General features: G+C 35.2%; 1 protein-coding gene across 1 annotated transcript in view; it reads left to right on the forward strand.

Moving 5' to 3' along the window:
* The window catches only part of RICTOR (RPTOR independent companion of MTOR complex 2), a 95800-nt gene that overhangs the window by 63974 nt on the left and 14832 nt on the right, over positions 1 to 16994 (forward strand). The window contains exons 15-33 of the mRNA XM_054715305.1: positions 119 to 199; positions 1974 to 2074; positions 3838 to 4003; positions 4311 to 4412; positions 4538 to 4584; positions 6741 to 6876; positions 7284 to 7483; positions 7657 to 7783; positions 8182 to 8346; positions 8496 to 8572; positions 9224 to 9302; positions 10634 to 10743; positions 11208 to 11295; positions 12022 to 12114; positions 12687 to 12793; positions 13527 to 13756; positions 15043 to 15689; positions 15759 to 16051; positions 16341 to 16412. Of these exons, the coding sequence (XP_054571280.1) occupies positions 119 to 199; positions 1974 to 2074; positions 3838 to 4003; positions 4311 to 4412; positions 4538 to 4584; positions 6741 to 6876; positions 7284 to 7483; positions 7657 to 7783; positions 8182 to 8346; positions 8496 to 8572; positions 9224 to 9302; positions 10634 to 10743; positions 11208 to 11295; positions 12022 to 12114; positions 12687 to 12793; positions 13527 to 13756; positions 15043 to 15689; positions 15759 to 16051; positions 16341 to 16412 (2921 nt within the window). The remainder of the gene's footprint in view (positions 1 to 118; positions 200 to 1973; positions 2075 to 3837; positions 4004 to 4310; positions 4413 to 4537; positions 4585 to 6740; positions 6877 to 7283; positions 7484 to 7656; positions 7784 to 8181; positions 8347 to 8495; positions 8573 to 9223; positions 9303 to 10633; positions 10744 to 11207; positions 11296 to 12021; positions 12115 to 12686; positions 12794 to 13526; positions 13757 to 15042; positions 15690 to 15758; positions 16052 to 16340; positions 16413 to 16994) is intronic.

The raw sequence follows: 16994 nt of genomic DNA on the forward strand, positions 1-16994 counted from the left end.
ACAAACACTATTTTATTTTATTTATTTTTACTAACAAAATTCTTTCAGAGCAACAGACATGCATAAATACGTTCATGTATACTGTTTTGCAACTATGGTATTATTTTTATTTTTAAAGGGTTTGGTTGAAGTGATAACAAACAGCGATGACCATATCTCAGTTAGAGCTACCATCCTTTTAGGAGAGCTTTTACATATGGTAAGCTTTTACATATTAATAGTATGCCTCATGTCATTAAATCTTATACTAACTTTCAATTTTAACAACTTGAGTGCTATAAATCTTAATCGCTCTTAGAAAGACTTTCTATCTTTAGTAATTAAAAAACTAAATATTACTTCAATCAGCTAGAATGGAATATGGTACTCAGTGCCTGAATTTTAGAAAACTGCAAAATTTCTAAATATAACTGCCTTATTTGAACATAGTCTTCTCTGTCAACTTGTAGGTTGAGGTTCACAGGGTGGGAATCTTTTTTTATTTTTCCCATGATATTGTGATATCAGTAACTTCTGGAAAAAAGGAGCTAGGAAAGTGATCTGACCATTCCTTACTCCCACCAATGAGGGGACTTTGATGGTAAGATAGAAATTCTTATTTATAGGTCACCTCTTAATACTATAAATAAAAAGAACCATTTTAAACTCATTAAGGAAGAAGAAACCCTATGGCAAGTCTTTTAAAATTATATATATTACTTGCTATTATTGGCAGTGTATTTTTTTGTTTTTGTTGTTTTAGCATCCCCACATCCCAGTTGTTGTTTTTTTATTTGTTTTTATTGATTTTAGAGAGGGGAAGGAAGAGGGAGAGATAGAAACGTTAATGAGAGAAAAACATCATCAATCAGCTGCCTCCTGCACAGCCCTGCTGGGGATCGAGCCTGCAATCCTGGCATGTGCCCTGACTGGGAATCTACCTGGCGACCTCCTGGTGCATGGGTTGATGCTCAACCACTGAGCCACATCAGCTGGCCCCAGTTGTTTTTTGTTTCTTTGTTTGTTTGTTTCCACACAGCAGCTGGGTTGTGTGAGTGAAGTAAAGAGAATTAAACAGAGTTGAATGATAACTTTCTTGTTTATCATTTATTTAGCCACTTGCTACTCTATTTTCCAGCCCATGTATGAAAGAATTAAGTAATATTGCAGGTTCTCATGTTTGATTATTATTAATTCTTAAGATATTTCTTGTAAGCATATCAATATCCAGATTTGTTTGCTTTTATGTAAAGGAACCACTTTTATACATTTCATCTGTTTCTCTAAGTATACATCAGAATTCCATGATTCTCTTGAAATATAAAAGCTGGTAATTTTGAGTACTGTAGCAGTGTTATTAGTTCATTGCTTATTATTCTTATATATTTTGACTTCCACATTTAATTAATTTACTTATCTTCATTGATAAAAGCAGATTGAGTGGTGGAATTTTATTTGGAAAGCAAGAGTTAATAAGTTTCTTATTTTAAATAGTGTCAGAATATGAAGCAAACCTGTTTGATAATGATTTTTAAAACTTAAGTCAACTCAAGTTATATTGCATCTAGAATTTTAAATATTATTTTTAATGTAACATTATAGCTCTGGATCTAAGTTTTGATATATTGTTTTTTAGGTCATTAAGAATTGAGTTTAATCGTCTACCACTTAAAAATTATAATTTAATGTTATAATAACAGATTTATGAAACATAGTTTTGTTAGTGTAATGTGAGTCTATTTGTTACATCTTCTCATTGAAAGTAGGTAAGAAAAAAATTATAAATATTGGAAAGTAAATCATTAAGTTAATTTCATGAGTAAAACCTCAGAGTCTTTAGCTTTATATCTGTGGATAATCTAGAACAGCGGTCGCCAACCTTTCGGACCTCATAGACCACCAGTGGTCCGTGGACCACCAGTTGGCAACCGCTAATCTGGAACATAAAATACTCCTATTTCTCAGTTCTCACAAAATGTTATGTTTCATTTTAGGCGAACACAATTCTTCCTCATTCACATAGCCATCATTTGCACTGCCTGCCAACCCTAATGAATATGGCAGCATCCTTTGATATCCCTAAGGAGAAGAGACTGTAAGTATTAGAGCTCTGGCAAAATTTGTGCCTGTCACCTTTAATACCCACCATTTAGATAACCTCTTCTTTTTAAAAAGTAGTATGTGTAAGGTATACTTGGAAGTTCTTTTAGGGAAGCCTTACAGATAAGGGAGAAATTAATAGTTTTATTTAATACTTTGTATTGTAGGCCACAATACAAACTTTTTCTAGCATGTTTCTAGCATGTTCTTGGACAAGGACATAGACTTTCTACCAGATCACTAAAACATTGGTTGTGACTTTTTTGGACTTCTTTATGTTTTGAGCAGCAATTCAGGCTATTTAAAAAATATCTAAATTATTTCAAATTAATAAAGCACAAAGATTAACAATGTATATTATATGTGGGGTTAAATTAATGTTGGAATTTAGAAATCCTTATTATAGGCATTGAAGTAAGCTAAACTCTGAAGGAGATATTGCAAACATAGAATTCATAAATAAAAGTATGATAAGATAGCTATAGCTCTGCTGAAATTTCAGATAAAGGTGAGAAGGAACTTGACTGGGAAGTGCTAGTGGGAATTTTTTCATTTGGTAAAGATTATGTCTAGGCCAAGGGTATCTTTTTTATTTGTTTTCCAGTTACAACCTCAATCATCTATATATTTGGACCTCATATTTTATATAATATTAGTGAAATGTACTTCATAGCTGTTCAGAACTATGAAATTTTGTTGACAGTTATAATACACTAGAGACGCAGTGCATGAAATTCGTGCATTGGCCGGGGGCGGGGGGGAAGTGTCCCTCAGCCCAGCCTGCACCCTCTCCAATCTGGGACCCCTTGGGGGATGTCCAACTGCCTGTCGGACATCCCTGCTGTCGGACATCCCTCTCACAAACCTGGACTGCTGGCTCCCAACTGCTCACCTGCCTGCCTTCCTGATTGCCCCTAAACCGCTTCTGCCTGCCAGCCTGATCAACCCCTAACCGCTCCCCTGCCAGCCTGATTGACGCCTAACTGCTCCCCTGCCGGCCGGATTGCCCCCAACTGCCCTCCCCTGCCGGCCCGATTGCCCCCAACTGCCTTCCCCTGCAGGCTCAGTCACCCTCAACTGCCCTCCCCTGCCGGCCTGCTTCCCCCCAACTGCCCTCCCCTGCAGGCTTGGTCGCCCCTAACTGCCCTCCCCTGCAGGCCTGATTGCCCCCAACTGCCCTCCACTGCAGGCCTGGTCACCCCCAACTGCTCTCCCCTGCAGGTCTTGTTGCACCCAACTGCCCTCCCCTGCCAGCCATCTTGTGACCATGTCGCGCGAGGGCATCACGCCACCTAGGCTTTTATTATATAGGATTCTCAAAAGTTTAATTGGCTTTATTCAGAAGTACACATGTGGGCCTCACTATACATAATACTCTATTGATTTTAATTCTGTCAATGAAAATACTATTATTTAACAAACTAAAGTTGAATTATAAACTTGGGACATTAGGGACCATTTTGATCCTGATTGTAGGCTTACATGTGTAAGGGTAGCTTTCAGCTTTTATTTTAGTAGTTTCATGATGGAAAAATGTGCTTTCCAAAAGCCTGATAGACTTAAATTTTTATGGCCATGAATTTCTTCCAGTGTTCTTGATTTTTTTTCTTTGTGGTACCAAATTTGATTAGATAATTTACTTTATAGTGATAATTTCTATCCTTGAATTTATGTGTTTTAATAGAATGATTTACCGAAGTGATCTCTTTAAAATTATGCTAGCTCGCTATAGTGTTAATTGAATCTTTTTCTCATTAGGAGAGCCAGTGCAGCCTTGAACTGTTTAAAACGCTTCCATGAAATGAAGAAACGAGGACCTAAGCCTTACAGCCTTCATTTAGATCACATTATTCAGAAAGCAATTGCAACACATCAAAAACGGGATCAATATCTCAGAGTTCAGAAAGATATATTTGTTCTTAAGGTACTGAAAAGAAATCGTAATCTTTAACTTGGTTTCCTTAAGTATCACATACTTGCTTGGATTTTAGTATACTAGTACATATACTTGCTTGACTTTTCAGTTTTATTCATGCATATGGATTTCCAGATGGCTTCCAAGTTTTATAATGACTAGGCAGTTTTGAGTTGTGCTTTTATAACTATAGAAGTAAAAACATTTGATGATTCATTTTAAAATAAAAAATATATACTTTTGTTTTTAAATTTTAAACTTAGTTTTCTGATGTGAGACAATTTGCCTTAGTTTTCTTTATTTCTGATGATTCTAGGATACAGAGGAGGCTCTTTTAATGAACCTCAGAGATAGCCAAGTCCTTCAACATAAAGAGAATCTTGAATGGAATTGGAATCTTATAGGGACCATTCTTAAGGTATTACAGGATACTTCTTGGTGATGGTGTGATTGTCTTCATTTTAATATTCATTGTAATTCATCATAATTATATGTTTGGTAATTGGTAAATACTTTTATAATGTAAACATTCTGTTTTTCTAGTGGCCAAATGTAAATCTAAGAAACTATAAAGATGAACAGTTACATAGGTATGTAAAAACTATTTTGCTTTTAAGTGTAGAGAACTTAGCTTTGAATTATACCTAATACTTGCTAAAATAATAATTGGTGCTTTGAAGATGCATATGTGTACATTGTAATACTTGGTATTTTACACATACATACAGATGCTCCTCAGCTTCCGATGGGGTTATGTGCCTATAAACCCATCGTAAGTTGAAAGACAAAAGTGCATTATAACATCTACTGAACATACATCAGAGCTTAGCCTACCTTGAACGTGTTCAGAACACCATATATAAAAAAACTCTGGAAGCACCGTGTGCTGTAGAGTATCGGTTGTTTACCTTCATGATCACATACCTGCCTAGGAGCAGCGGCTTGCTGCCACTGCCCAGCCTCAGGAGAGATTATTGTACCATGTATCGCCAGCCTGGGGAACGTTCACAATTCAAAATTTAAAGTACAGTTTCTACCGAAGGCGTATTTTTTCGCCCCATCATAAAGTGGAAAAATTGTTAATCTGGGGCCATCTTTTTATATATTTTTATACATACATAGTCTTATAACCAGAAAGCATCAGTTAATTTTCTTTCTTTTTTAAAAAATATATTTTTATTGATTTTAGAGAGGAAGGGAGAAGGAGAGAGAGATAGAAACATCAATGATGAGAGAGAATCATTGATTGGCTGCCTCTTGCACGCCCCCTACTGGGGATTGAACCCGCAACCCAGGCATGTGCCCTTGGCTGGAATCGAACCTGGGACCTTTCAGTCCGCAGGCTGATGCTCTATCCATTGAGCCAAACCAGCTAGGGCTAATTTTCTTTCTAGTTATTTACATTGTGGTTTTAGTTTTGGAGCAAATGAAGTACTTAATATAAAATTTTCTCAAATTGGATAATATCAACTATGTAGTAATCTTAATCCTAATGTGTGAAATGGCATAATAAGGACATAGTGTTTCCCTCCCAAAATGAGGGCCATTATTATTTCACTTCTATTCCCATCTGCCTTTGGAGGGTTAGCCATTCTTCCTCCTCTTTACACTCCCCTTAATCAGGTTAATACTCCCCACCTTCCCCAAGACACACTCATGTTCATAGCAAATACAGCACTTCAGCTCCTATGCTCTTCTGTAGTACCGCCATGCGTTTTACTGCCTCTGAGGTGGGTAACCAGCCACCAGTACTGATCTCCTTGGAGAAGTAAAGGGGGCCTTTACGTCATTTTTTTTATTGTATTTATCAACTTGTGATTTTAATTTAATACCTGCATTAAAATATGAGAAATATGTAGACTATATAAACCACATTGGAATAAAGAAGCATAGCACTAACTTTTTGTACTCCCTGAGAACAGAGATGATGTTCTCATTCAACTGTTTCTCCCACTTCTGTAACTGGTACATTTATTAGATTATATTATAGTGAATGAAATTAGTTGAACTAAATTAAATGGAAGCTTAGAACGTAATGTTGAAAACTTGAACATTGAAATATCAGAAATTATGTTCATTGCTTCATAACTTCAGTAACCTAAAATTTACTTGCACCTTTTATACTTGGTTTTTTACCTAATTGTGAAAAAAAAATGACAAAATCATAGTGTGATAACATGCTTAAAATTACCTAGTATGAGATTAATTTATAGAGCTGTCGTACAAAGTTCTTCATAAAATACCATAGAAGAAAATTCATGTCCAGGTGGCTGTTTATCCAACCTTATCTTCTAACCATGTTATATATCTGCATTTTTCCTGCTAGCACCTTCCTTTTCCACAGTTTCTTTCAGGCATCTCACTATAAAATTCTTATTCTACAAAGATATTCTTTAAAATAAAGGGTTTTGGGGGTTTGTTTTTTGGTGTGTGTGTGTGTGTGTGTGTGTGTGTGTGTGTGTGTGTGTGTAATGTACCAAATGTGCTTGTTAAATTTCTTGTCATTTACCTCAGTGGTTTGTTTGCTTGCTTTTTTATTTATTAAATTGATGGGGGTGACGTTGGTCAACATGAACATACAGGTTTCAGGTGTGGGTTTCTGTTACAAGTTCTGTATATTGCACATGTGCCCACCACCCAATGGTTTAGACATAAAACATTCAAAACCTTAGTATTTCATAAATTATGGTTAAGATTCTAAAATAATTGCTTGGTTTATTGGCTGCTAATTTAATTTTGATCTTAGATTTGTACGAAGACTACTTTACTTTTACAAGCCCAGCAGTAAATTATATGCCAACCTGGACCTGGGTTTTGCCAAGTCGAAGCAGCTTACGGTCGTGGGCTGCCAGTTTACAGAATTTCTTCTTGAGTCTGAAGAGGTAATAAGCACTTTGAATATTTTCCAGAGCAAATGTTTTTATTGTATTTGCTCCCTTTTACTTCTGAATATGCATAAACTCTATTTAGACACATAGGGAATGAGCACAGACCTAAATTTGAATCCTGCTAGTTTTGTGACTTTGGGCAAGAAATTTGCCTTCTAAAAAAACTGGTTTACTCCTTGTAAAATGGAAAATAACACCATCTTCATGTAGCATTGTATCTACTGGGATTAAGTATAACAATGTTATATTTTCTATTAAAAACAATAAGGTACTCAGGTCATTGATAATCTATTATTTGTAACTTCATCATTATTAAATTTTTTGGACTTGATTAAAGTTAATTGTTCTAATTATAGGTACTAAGTACTTTTCTAACAGTATCACAATGTATTTGCTTTTAGGATGGGCAAGGGTACTTAGAAGATCTAGTAAAAGATATTGTTCAGTGGCTCAATGCCTCCTCTGGAATGAAACCTGAAAGAAGTCTTCAAAATAATGGCTTACTGACTACCCTTAGTCAACACTACTTTTTATTTATTGGAACACTTTCTTGCCACCCTCATGGAGTCAAACTGCTGGAAAAATGCAGCGTATTTCAGTGGTGAGCATCTCTAGGTTCTGTTTTCACTTGTCACTAAACCATTTCTTTTAGAAAAGCCTGTTCATATTAGGAATTTTAAAATGTTTAGTGAATTAACAAATTCATACAATAATTTCTAATAAACTTCATTATTTTTATTCTGGGTTTTTTGTTTGTTTGTTTGTTTGTTTTAGTCTCCTTAACCTTTGCTCCTTGAAAAACCAAGATCACTTGCTAAAACTGACCGTTTCCAGCTTGGATTACAGCAGAGACGGGCTGGCCAGAGTCATCCTCTCCAAGATCCTAACTGCAGCCACTGACGTGAGTATAACAGACAGTGATACTGTTGTTTTTTTAATAACCAGATACTTTATTGATTTATAGACTTTAGTCAGTTATTTTCCTTTTTAAACTTTAAGATTAATTATAAATTGAAAGGATATGGGATGGAATTTGAGCTTACTGTAAAATTTTAGTTCTTCCAAAGAACTCCATCCAGTACTCATATTTTTAAAGGGGAAAAAGCAGCTAGATAGGAACAGAAGTATTTTACTTTACTAGCACTGAAAAAATATTCATATAAGAACTAGATCATCAATTCCAGTTTTTTTGCCCTTTTCAAGTAGCAGTTCTGCTGCTGTCCCAAAACAAAGTCAAATAGGCTATTCGTGGTGAAGTTTGTGGGGTTTTTTATAAAATGTTTTCATTTGTCTTTATAGGCCTGTAGGCTGTATGCAACCAAACATTTAAGAGTATTATTGAGAGCTAATGTTGAATTCTTCAATAACTGGGGAATTGAATTGCTAGTGACCCAGCTACATGATAAAAACAAAACAATTTCTTCTGAAGCTCTTGATATCCTCGATGAAGCCTGTGAAGACAAGGTGATGCTTCATTATTTTCTAATAAGATAGGCAGACATCAATTTTAATATAAAACTATGAAATTATAATGTGTATATTGTAGGTGTTTTGAAAATAGAGAATATACTATGTTTGTGCAATTTTTCAATTTGCCTAATTATTTATTTTAGGCCAATCTTCATGCTCTTATTCAGATGAAGCCAGCTTTATCCCACCTTGGGGACAAAGGTTTGCTTCTCCTTCTGAGGTAAATTTTAAATCAGTCTTCCTTGTAGTTCTGTTTTCTTTGTGTTCTCTGGTGGTATATGTCAAAGCTGGATTCCAACCTAAAAAGGAGTTCAGCTGTAAACGTGTGAGAGGGGCCTACTTTAGGACCTTGGAAATCCTTTAAATCTTTAGTGTTTCTTTTTTTTTTTTTTTTAAATATATTTTATTGATTTTTTACAGAGAGGAAGAGAGAGGGATAGAGAGTTAGAAACATCAATGAGAGAGAAACATCGATCAGCTGCCTCTTGCACACCCCCTACTGGGCATGTGCCCGCAACCAAGGTACATGCCCTTGACCGGAATCGAACCTGGGAACCTTGAGTCCGCAGGCCGACGCTCTATCCACTGAGCCAAACCGGTCTCGGCTCTTTAGTGTTTCTTTTACATTCTATGTCTCATGCATTTCACAACATTTTCTCTAGTGTGATTAGATTCATGTGATTTTTGCAAAGATTGTGAAAATGTATTTGTATTTGAAGTTACAATCAGGAATAGTTGACCTTTTTGTTTTCGGTAGGAGCTGTTCCTAAAGTCTTTAAGCTCCTTAAACATATTTTTTGTTTGACATATTTTAGTCTTTAACGTGTTTTGTCAGATTCAATGTTAAACTATCAATTGTTTTCATTTTCAGATTTCTTTCCATTCCAAAAGGGTTTTCCTATCTGAATGAAAGGGGTTATGTAGCAAAACAATTGGAAAAGTGGCACAAGGTAACTTTCTATTGAATAAGATTCAATTTGTATGTGTTTACTTGGAAGAAAGATTGGTGAACTTGGAGGTTTTTATTATATCATCAATATTTTGAAACTAAAGATGTTAAATATTTAAATTTTGTGTGAAATCAGATCTTAAATTATATGTAACTATTTGTATTTATATTTATCCTTTTTTAAGCTACAGTTACTTGATGTTGAACTATTGATTTTGTGTATATTCTATTTAAATTTAGTTCATTTCAGTGCCTAAATAATATATTACTATATGAATGTACCTTAATTTTTTTAAATCTTCACCTGAGGGTATGTTTTTATTGGTTTTAGAGAGAAAAACATCAGTGTGAGAGAGAAACATCAATTGGTTGCCTTCTTTACTGCCTTGACCGGGGATTGAACCTAGACCCTTCCATGCACGGGATGGCACTCCAGTCAGCTGAGCCACACCAGCCAGGGCTATCTTAATTTTTATAACCACTCTTGTACTGATGGGTATTTAAATTGTTACTAGTGTTTTAGTTTTGTAAACAGTGTTTGCTGAATATTTTTGCATATATCAGGTGTCCCCCAAAAATGTACCCACATACTTTGAATAATTATAAAGGCAGTAAATGTGTTTATTAAAATACATTTCAGTTTCAAGATTGAGCTATCAGCTGTTACAGTGTGTATACAGTTTTGGGGGACACCCTGTATATCTTTCCATACTTTTGTAAGTATGTTTATTGGATAAAGTTCTAAAAACATAATGGTGGAGTTAAAATGTACGTGAATTTAAATTTTTGATAAATACTGTTAAATTGCTTCTAAAGAGGTTCTACCAATTTTTTTAAAGCACTTTGAAGTGAAGATCTTTTGCAGTAAAGATGGCAATGTGATTGACTAAATGTTTAAGTTGGAAACATTTTTTACTTTTGACCTGATTTACATCAGTGGGGAAAGATATTATTTATCAAAAGTTGTTAAAGCAATAGAACTCAGTTAATTTCCTTTTTAAAATTTCTAGTGAATATCTTCAGTATTTAATATTAAGCTATTTTTTCAATGGGGAAAGGGATTGAAATAAGATTAAAAAATTATTAACTTACTAGTGTGTACCCCATTGATTGAAAATGGGGTCAGAGGAATATAAGCGGAAATATTTTGGGTATGCTAGAACATTTACATTTATAGTACTTTGTTCTACCCTTTTCAAAAATGTCTTAAATTTCTTAAACAGATATTTATTTTTCTCATGTTTATGCTCTAAAATTTACTAGGTACCTAACATATTATAAATTTAGTGAATTTATGAAACTATATACAATTAAAACAATATTGTCTTCTAGGAATATAATTCAAAATATGTTGATTTGATTGAGGAACAACTTAATGAAGCACTTACTACTTATCGGAAGCCAATTGATGGCGATAACTATGTTCGTCGGAGTAACCAAAGGTACCATCAGTTAATGGAATAATTTATTACTGGTCCTCAAATATAAAATTTAAAACCATTTTGTAATCATTAATTTCTAAAGTTTTCTGAGTATTTGGATATTCTATTTCTTACACTGACAAAAATGTTCTTAGAGGATGGCATTGATGGCTCAAAAATTCCAGTGGCGTTCCTAGCATACTGAGAATACCCTTACATATAAAGCATTCAATACCCTTCATGCTCTTACCATTACTAGTCTATCTTTCCATTCTCAGCTCTCTTACTATTACTTTGAGACCAGATAACCTATTATTTTTCTAGAGAAATAATCATGCCTTTCCACCTCCATATTTTTATTTATGCTGGGGAGCTATATCTAATAATTATATCTGTCTAATACTAGTACACTATTATTAGTAATTGTTTTAATTAGCATATTTTAAATGAACCGGTAGATATATCAATCATCTTTATTATACTAGATTACAGCGTCCTCATGTCTACCTGCCTGTACACCTTTATGGACAACTGGTACACCACAAAACAGGCTGTCATTTGTTGGAAGTACAGGTAAAAGCACAGTCTGCTTATTTAAGTAGCTACAAAGTAGGGAAAAAATCTTAACATTGTTAAAGTATTATTTTTGCAAAAATTTTTCAAAATTATGGTCGGTGGCATATTGCTTTTAAAGCGTCCATCTTGTAATGGATTCAGGTAGTCTGTGTTCGTAATCCTTAGACATATTAATAGCTTGCATGCATTTCCTTGATTTATGTGTCACCTTTTGCAAAGCTAATTTGTTACATAAAATCTGTAACCAGTGAAGGTCTGAGTTTTTCCTTTATAGTGTTTTGGGGAAGATTGTCTTAGTAAAAACATTCTAAAGAACTGAGTTTCTTCATTCCTTTTATTGGGAAATTAAACTGAATCTGATGACAGATTCTGTTATCTTTGGTGAGCACCAAAGTAAATGATTTTCTCAGTGTACTATTATCTATATAGTATTTGTAAAATTTTTTAAAATTAATTTTTAAAATTTTCTATTTATAATAATGATAATTATGATTAATGTTTTTGTAATACTAAGTATCAATTCCACATGGCTAATGAATGCTAATTCTAGAATATTAGCTGAAAGTCCATGCTGCTTCTTAAGAAATTTTACATAAAATTATTTTAGAATTTTAAATATGCAAGGTTTACTGAAGAGAAACCTTAAATAGGTTTTCAGATGTAATAAGAAAATACACTGAAAACAATTGTTTCTTATATGGGTTTTTTTTTTCCTTTCTCCAGAATATTATTGCAGAGCTCTGTCACAACGTTCGTACACCAGATTTAGATAAATGGGAAGAAATTAAAAAACTGAAAGCATCTCTTTGGGCCTTGGTTTGTAATAAACACTTCTATAAGATTTTCATAATGTTTTATTTTTATAATTTTCCCATTAATAGTAAATAGTTAAAAATTATTTTATATGGAACGTTATATTCTATGACCAATATTGTTCCTGCTCCTTTAAATATTAAATTTTAGCTGAAAAGTAGATGACTAAACTATTAGTTCTCTTGCTAAGGGAAACCAAACATTAATTCCTAAAGTTTCTTATTTGAGGTTTATTTCACATTTTTTTCCTCATAGATGGGATTAAATTTTTCTCTTTTTTACTACCTTTCCAAACCTTTCTTTTTTAAAATATATTTTTATTGATTTCAGAGAGGAAGGGAGAGGGAGAGAGAGAGAGAAACATCAATGATGAGGAAGAATCATTGATCAGCTGCCTCCTGCATGCCTCCTACTGGGAACTGAGCCCGCAACCCAGGCATGTGCCCTTGATCAGAATCAAACCCAGGACCCTTCAGTCCGCAGTCCAGCATTCTATCCACTGAACCAAACCAGCTAGGGCTTGCTTTCCAAATCTCTTGTATTAAATTGGATATAAGTGATTTCTTTTCTTTCAGGGAAATATTGGCTCATCAAATTGGGGTCTCAATTTGCTGCAGGAAGAAAATGTGATTCCAGATATACTAAAACTTGCAAAACAGTGTGAGGTTCTTTCCATCAGAGGGTAAGAACTTTCCATCATTCAACTCAGAAGTCTTTCTAGTGTATAATACAAGAGGCCCGATGCATGAAATTCATGCAAGAGTAGGCCTTCCTTCCCCCAGCTGCTGGCACCAGCTTCCCTCTGGCACCTGGGACCCGGGCTTCCCTCGCAGCCCCAGCTTTGTCTGGAAGGACGTCCAGTCTAATTAGCATATTACACTTTCATTATTATAGATTGTTCTTCACTAATGGGTATAAGGGAAGAGCATTTTATTGATTCAAAGTAGTTCATTAGAACTGTTAATTCACTGGGAGTCCTATGATAGAGATTTTTAAAGGCATTAAGTTAAGCACCTTAAGGAGCTCCTTGTTATATTACTATTCTGTTTTTCTCATTACAGTTTACCTTGCAAATAAACAGTGAAGTGTAGTGTGTGTCTAATATCCCAGTGGTCCAGTAGTCCAGATATTTCAAATTTATCCCAGAAAAGCTAATATATGTGTTTTTTTGTTGCATTATATTCTTGTCAATTATTTCATTATAATTAGTATTTTTATGAGGAAAGTTTTTACGTTATTTGTTGCTTCTAATTTACCCCTAACTCGTTTCAATACATTTTTCCACAAGCTTAACAGTTTTTAATGGCGTTTGAAGAAAAATAGAATGTACACATAGCCAACTAATACTTTGTGATTGCTTTAGGAAATCTCAGTTTGGAATTATAAACTGTTATTACTACATCTTTTACATATAGGACCTGCGTGTATGTGCTTGGACTCATAGCCAAAACCAAACAAGGCTGTGATATTCTAAAATGTCACAACTGGGATGCTGTAAGGCACAGTCGCAAACATCTGTGGCCAGTGGTTCCAGATGATGTGGATCAGCTCTGTAATGAACTCTCATCTATCCCAAGCACCTTGAGTTTGAACTCAGAGTCAACCAGCTCTAGACATAACAGTGAGAGTGAGTCTGCGCCATCAAGTGAGTATTGTGACATATTCCTATAAAGTTAGCCAGTTAACATTTGTATTTGAATATCAAAATCTGTGTATTCCATTTCTAATTTACCTTTTTCTAAGATAATATGGCCATAGTAGCCTCTTGAAGAATGCGTATCTTTTCACAACTGTGTGTATAGTCACAACCTACATTATTTTCTCCCCTTTTTCTCAATAGCCTTTGGAAAAATCCTACTTTCAGAGTTAAATAATAACACTGGGGTCTTGATCCGGCATCTAGAAGGGTTCAGCAATCTGGAGCAGGGGCTGTGCGTAAATTAAGAGTCCAGAGACAAAACCTAATTTTGAAAGGCATTATAGGGAGTCAGAGAAGACTTAGCTAAAGGAAGCAAGTTCTTTTCATCTCAGGACCCCTTTTTATTAACACAACTAGAGGCCCGAAGCACAAAGATTTGTGCAAGAATAGGCCTTCCTTCCCCTGGCTGCTGGCACCGCCTTCTTTCCAACCCAGAGCCGCTTTTCTGCCTTTGCTCCGGGCCGGAGCTGCCTTCTGGCTCTCACCTTGTTGCATCAATTTGCATATTCCCTCCTTACTGTCTTTGGGCGCCTCCATATTTGTCGTGGAGTTATGGTCAATTTGCATATTCTGTCTTTATTAGATAGGATTTGTCCTAAGGGAGGTAGATATATACTTCAAAGGCCAGGGTTTAGTACACAAATCCATTGTCAGATTGGAGAATTATCTCCGGCTGTTCAGGTGTTTGGCCAGGAGGAGGCAATAACATGTAGATTAAGATGCCCTGAGCTGTCTGGCAGCAAGCAATGATTTTATGCATCCTTTTCAGGTTTTGGGAAGTGCTTTTACCCATTCCCAACAGGCGATAACATATGTGACTCAGCCCTTGTTGAGTCCCCAAGTTCCATCAACCTTTTGATGAAACTCTTGCAATTATGACATGCTGGAATTGGCTTCCGGCAAAATAATAAGCCATGTGCCAGAAGAACCGTTCCGCTTTTTTGCTTGTCATGTAATCTACTAAATAAATGTCTATTTGCCAACCTTCTTCATTTACATAGTTTTTTAAATTCATTTTTCAGATACAGCAATTGTTAACTCATAATATTTGTGTTAAAGGATATATTCACATGTTCATTTTTGAAAGAAGAGATAAATTTAACCCTTCATTTTTGACAATGTTTTCCTTATTCAACTATTAAAAATCCATTTTCTGAAACATGTCACTACTCGGTACCACGACTTTGCTCGTCATTTTTATGTACTGTTATTAATCAGTCCTTTGGTCGCAGGTATGTTCATAATGGAGGATGACCGGTTTGGCAGCAGCTCCACTAGTACGTTCTTCCTCGACATCAGTGAGGACGCAGAGCCATCCTTTTTTGATCGGCCTGGACCTGTAAAGGATAAAAATTCATTCCCTTTCTTTGGGTCTAGCAAACTTGTGAAGAATCGTATTTTAAATTCTCTTACTTTGCCTAATAAAAAACATCGTAGTAGCAGTGATCCAAAAGGAGGGAAACTGTCATCTGAAAACAAGACAAGCAACAGGCGGATCAGAACGCTTACGGACCCCAGTGTTGACTTCATTCAGGGTGATGATTTTACACCCATATCCACAGTACAGAAAACATTACAATTAGAAACTTCATTTGTTGGGAATAGGCACATAGAAGACACTGGTAGTACTCCAAGTATTGGAGATAATGACTTAAAATTCACTAAGAGTCTTGTTACAGAGAATCACAGAGAAAACACGAGCCGAGAGAGATTAGTTGTGGAAAGCTCAACGAGCTCGCATATGAAGATGCGTAGCCAAAGTTTCAATACAGACACTACAACAAGTGGCATAAGTTCAATGAGCTCAAGCCCTTCCCGAGAGACAGTAGGTGTGGATGCTACGACTGTGGACACAGACTGTGGAAGTATGAGTACTGTGGTAAGTACGAAAACTGTTAGGACGAGCCACTATTTGACGCCACAGTCTAACCATCTCTCTCTCTCCAAGTCAAACTCAGTATCCCTGGTGCCTCCGGGTTCTTCTCACACACTTCCCAGAAGAGCACAGTCCCTTAAAGCACCCTCTATCGCTACAATTAAAAGTCTAGCAGATTGTAACTTCAGTTACACAAGTTCTAGAGATGCCTTTGGTTACGCTACTCTGAAAAGGTTACAGCAACAAAGAATGCATCCATCTCTGTCTCATTCTGAAGCTTTGGCATCTCCAGCAAAAGATGTGCTGTTTACTGATACCATCACCATGAAGGCCAACAGCTTCGAGTCCAGGTTAACACCAAGCAGGTGAGTAAAAATATGCATTTAAAAATGAACAGTAATGGTTGCATTGCAACAGACTTAAATGGAAAGCATTAGTTAGGTTTTACTTCTACATAAAAGCCTCCAAACTGACCTATTACCATTGTTTACTATGGTAGGCTGTAAGCTCCTAGTTACCCGATATGATTTGAAATGGATTCTTGCAGCTGCGAGGGGGGAAAAGAAACTCATTTAGGCCCTGAAAGTAAACATACATGCTTTTCAAGGACAAACAAGTCACAAGCTTTTTTTTTTTTATTCTCGCTTCTGCAAGGATCGATTTTAAAAAGAAGCATGTCGGGGGAATCAGGAGCTTAAGACCTACAATAACAAACAACTTTTTCAGGTAGGTCAATTTAAGGCTCCAAAAGTTGACCTCTTTTTTTTTTAAATAACTGAAAATTTTAGGGAAATTATTTTCAGTTTAAGTACCTGGTATTATCAAGTCGGAACCTAATTTACATAAAAAATTACTTGGCCTTTCAGGATTCAGCAATACCAACTTGCCTGTGCTTAAGAACATTTAGAGGATTTCTATGTCATATCTAAAGATTATATAGCAAGCTGGTCAAAGTAAACAGTTTAGGTGTGCAGTGTTAAATTTGGTTATTGCAAAAATTTCTTTACCTATTTTTGTTGGGCCAAATACTTCTAAAACTTTTTTAGTTTCAGATTATTCAGTTGCATTTATTTAGTATTTGTTAAGTACTAAGAACAGTGCCTGGCATATATTAAATAGTCAATAAAAGTTAACTGTCATCATCATCATCATTGGTAATCATTTTTTAATGTAATCCTTTTGGTTCTTATATAATCAAAATATTAATCACATTAAGAAGTTGTTATTAAGCAGTTTTGTTTCAGTAATGCTAACACATTTAGTAGATGGAGTTCCTGATAGCACATAATTCTATATCTTGTAGAATTT

The sequence above is a fragment of the Eptesicus fuscus genome, chromosome 4, assembly GCF_027574615.1.
Source record: "Eptesicus fuscus isolate TK198812 chromosome 4, DD_ASM_mEF_20220401, whole genome shotgun sequence".
Lineage (NCBI taxonomy): Eukaryota > Metazoa > Chordata > Mammalia > Chiroptera > Vespertilionidae > Eptesicus > Eptesicus fuscus.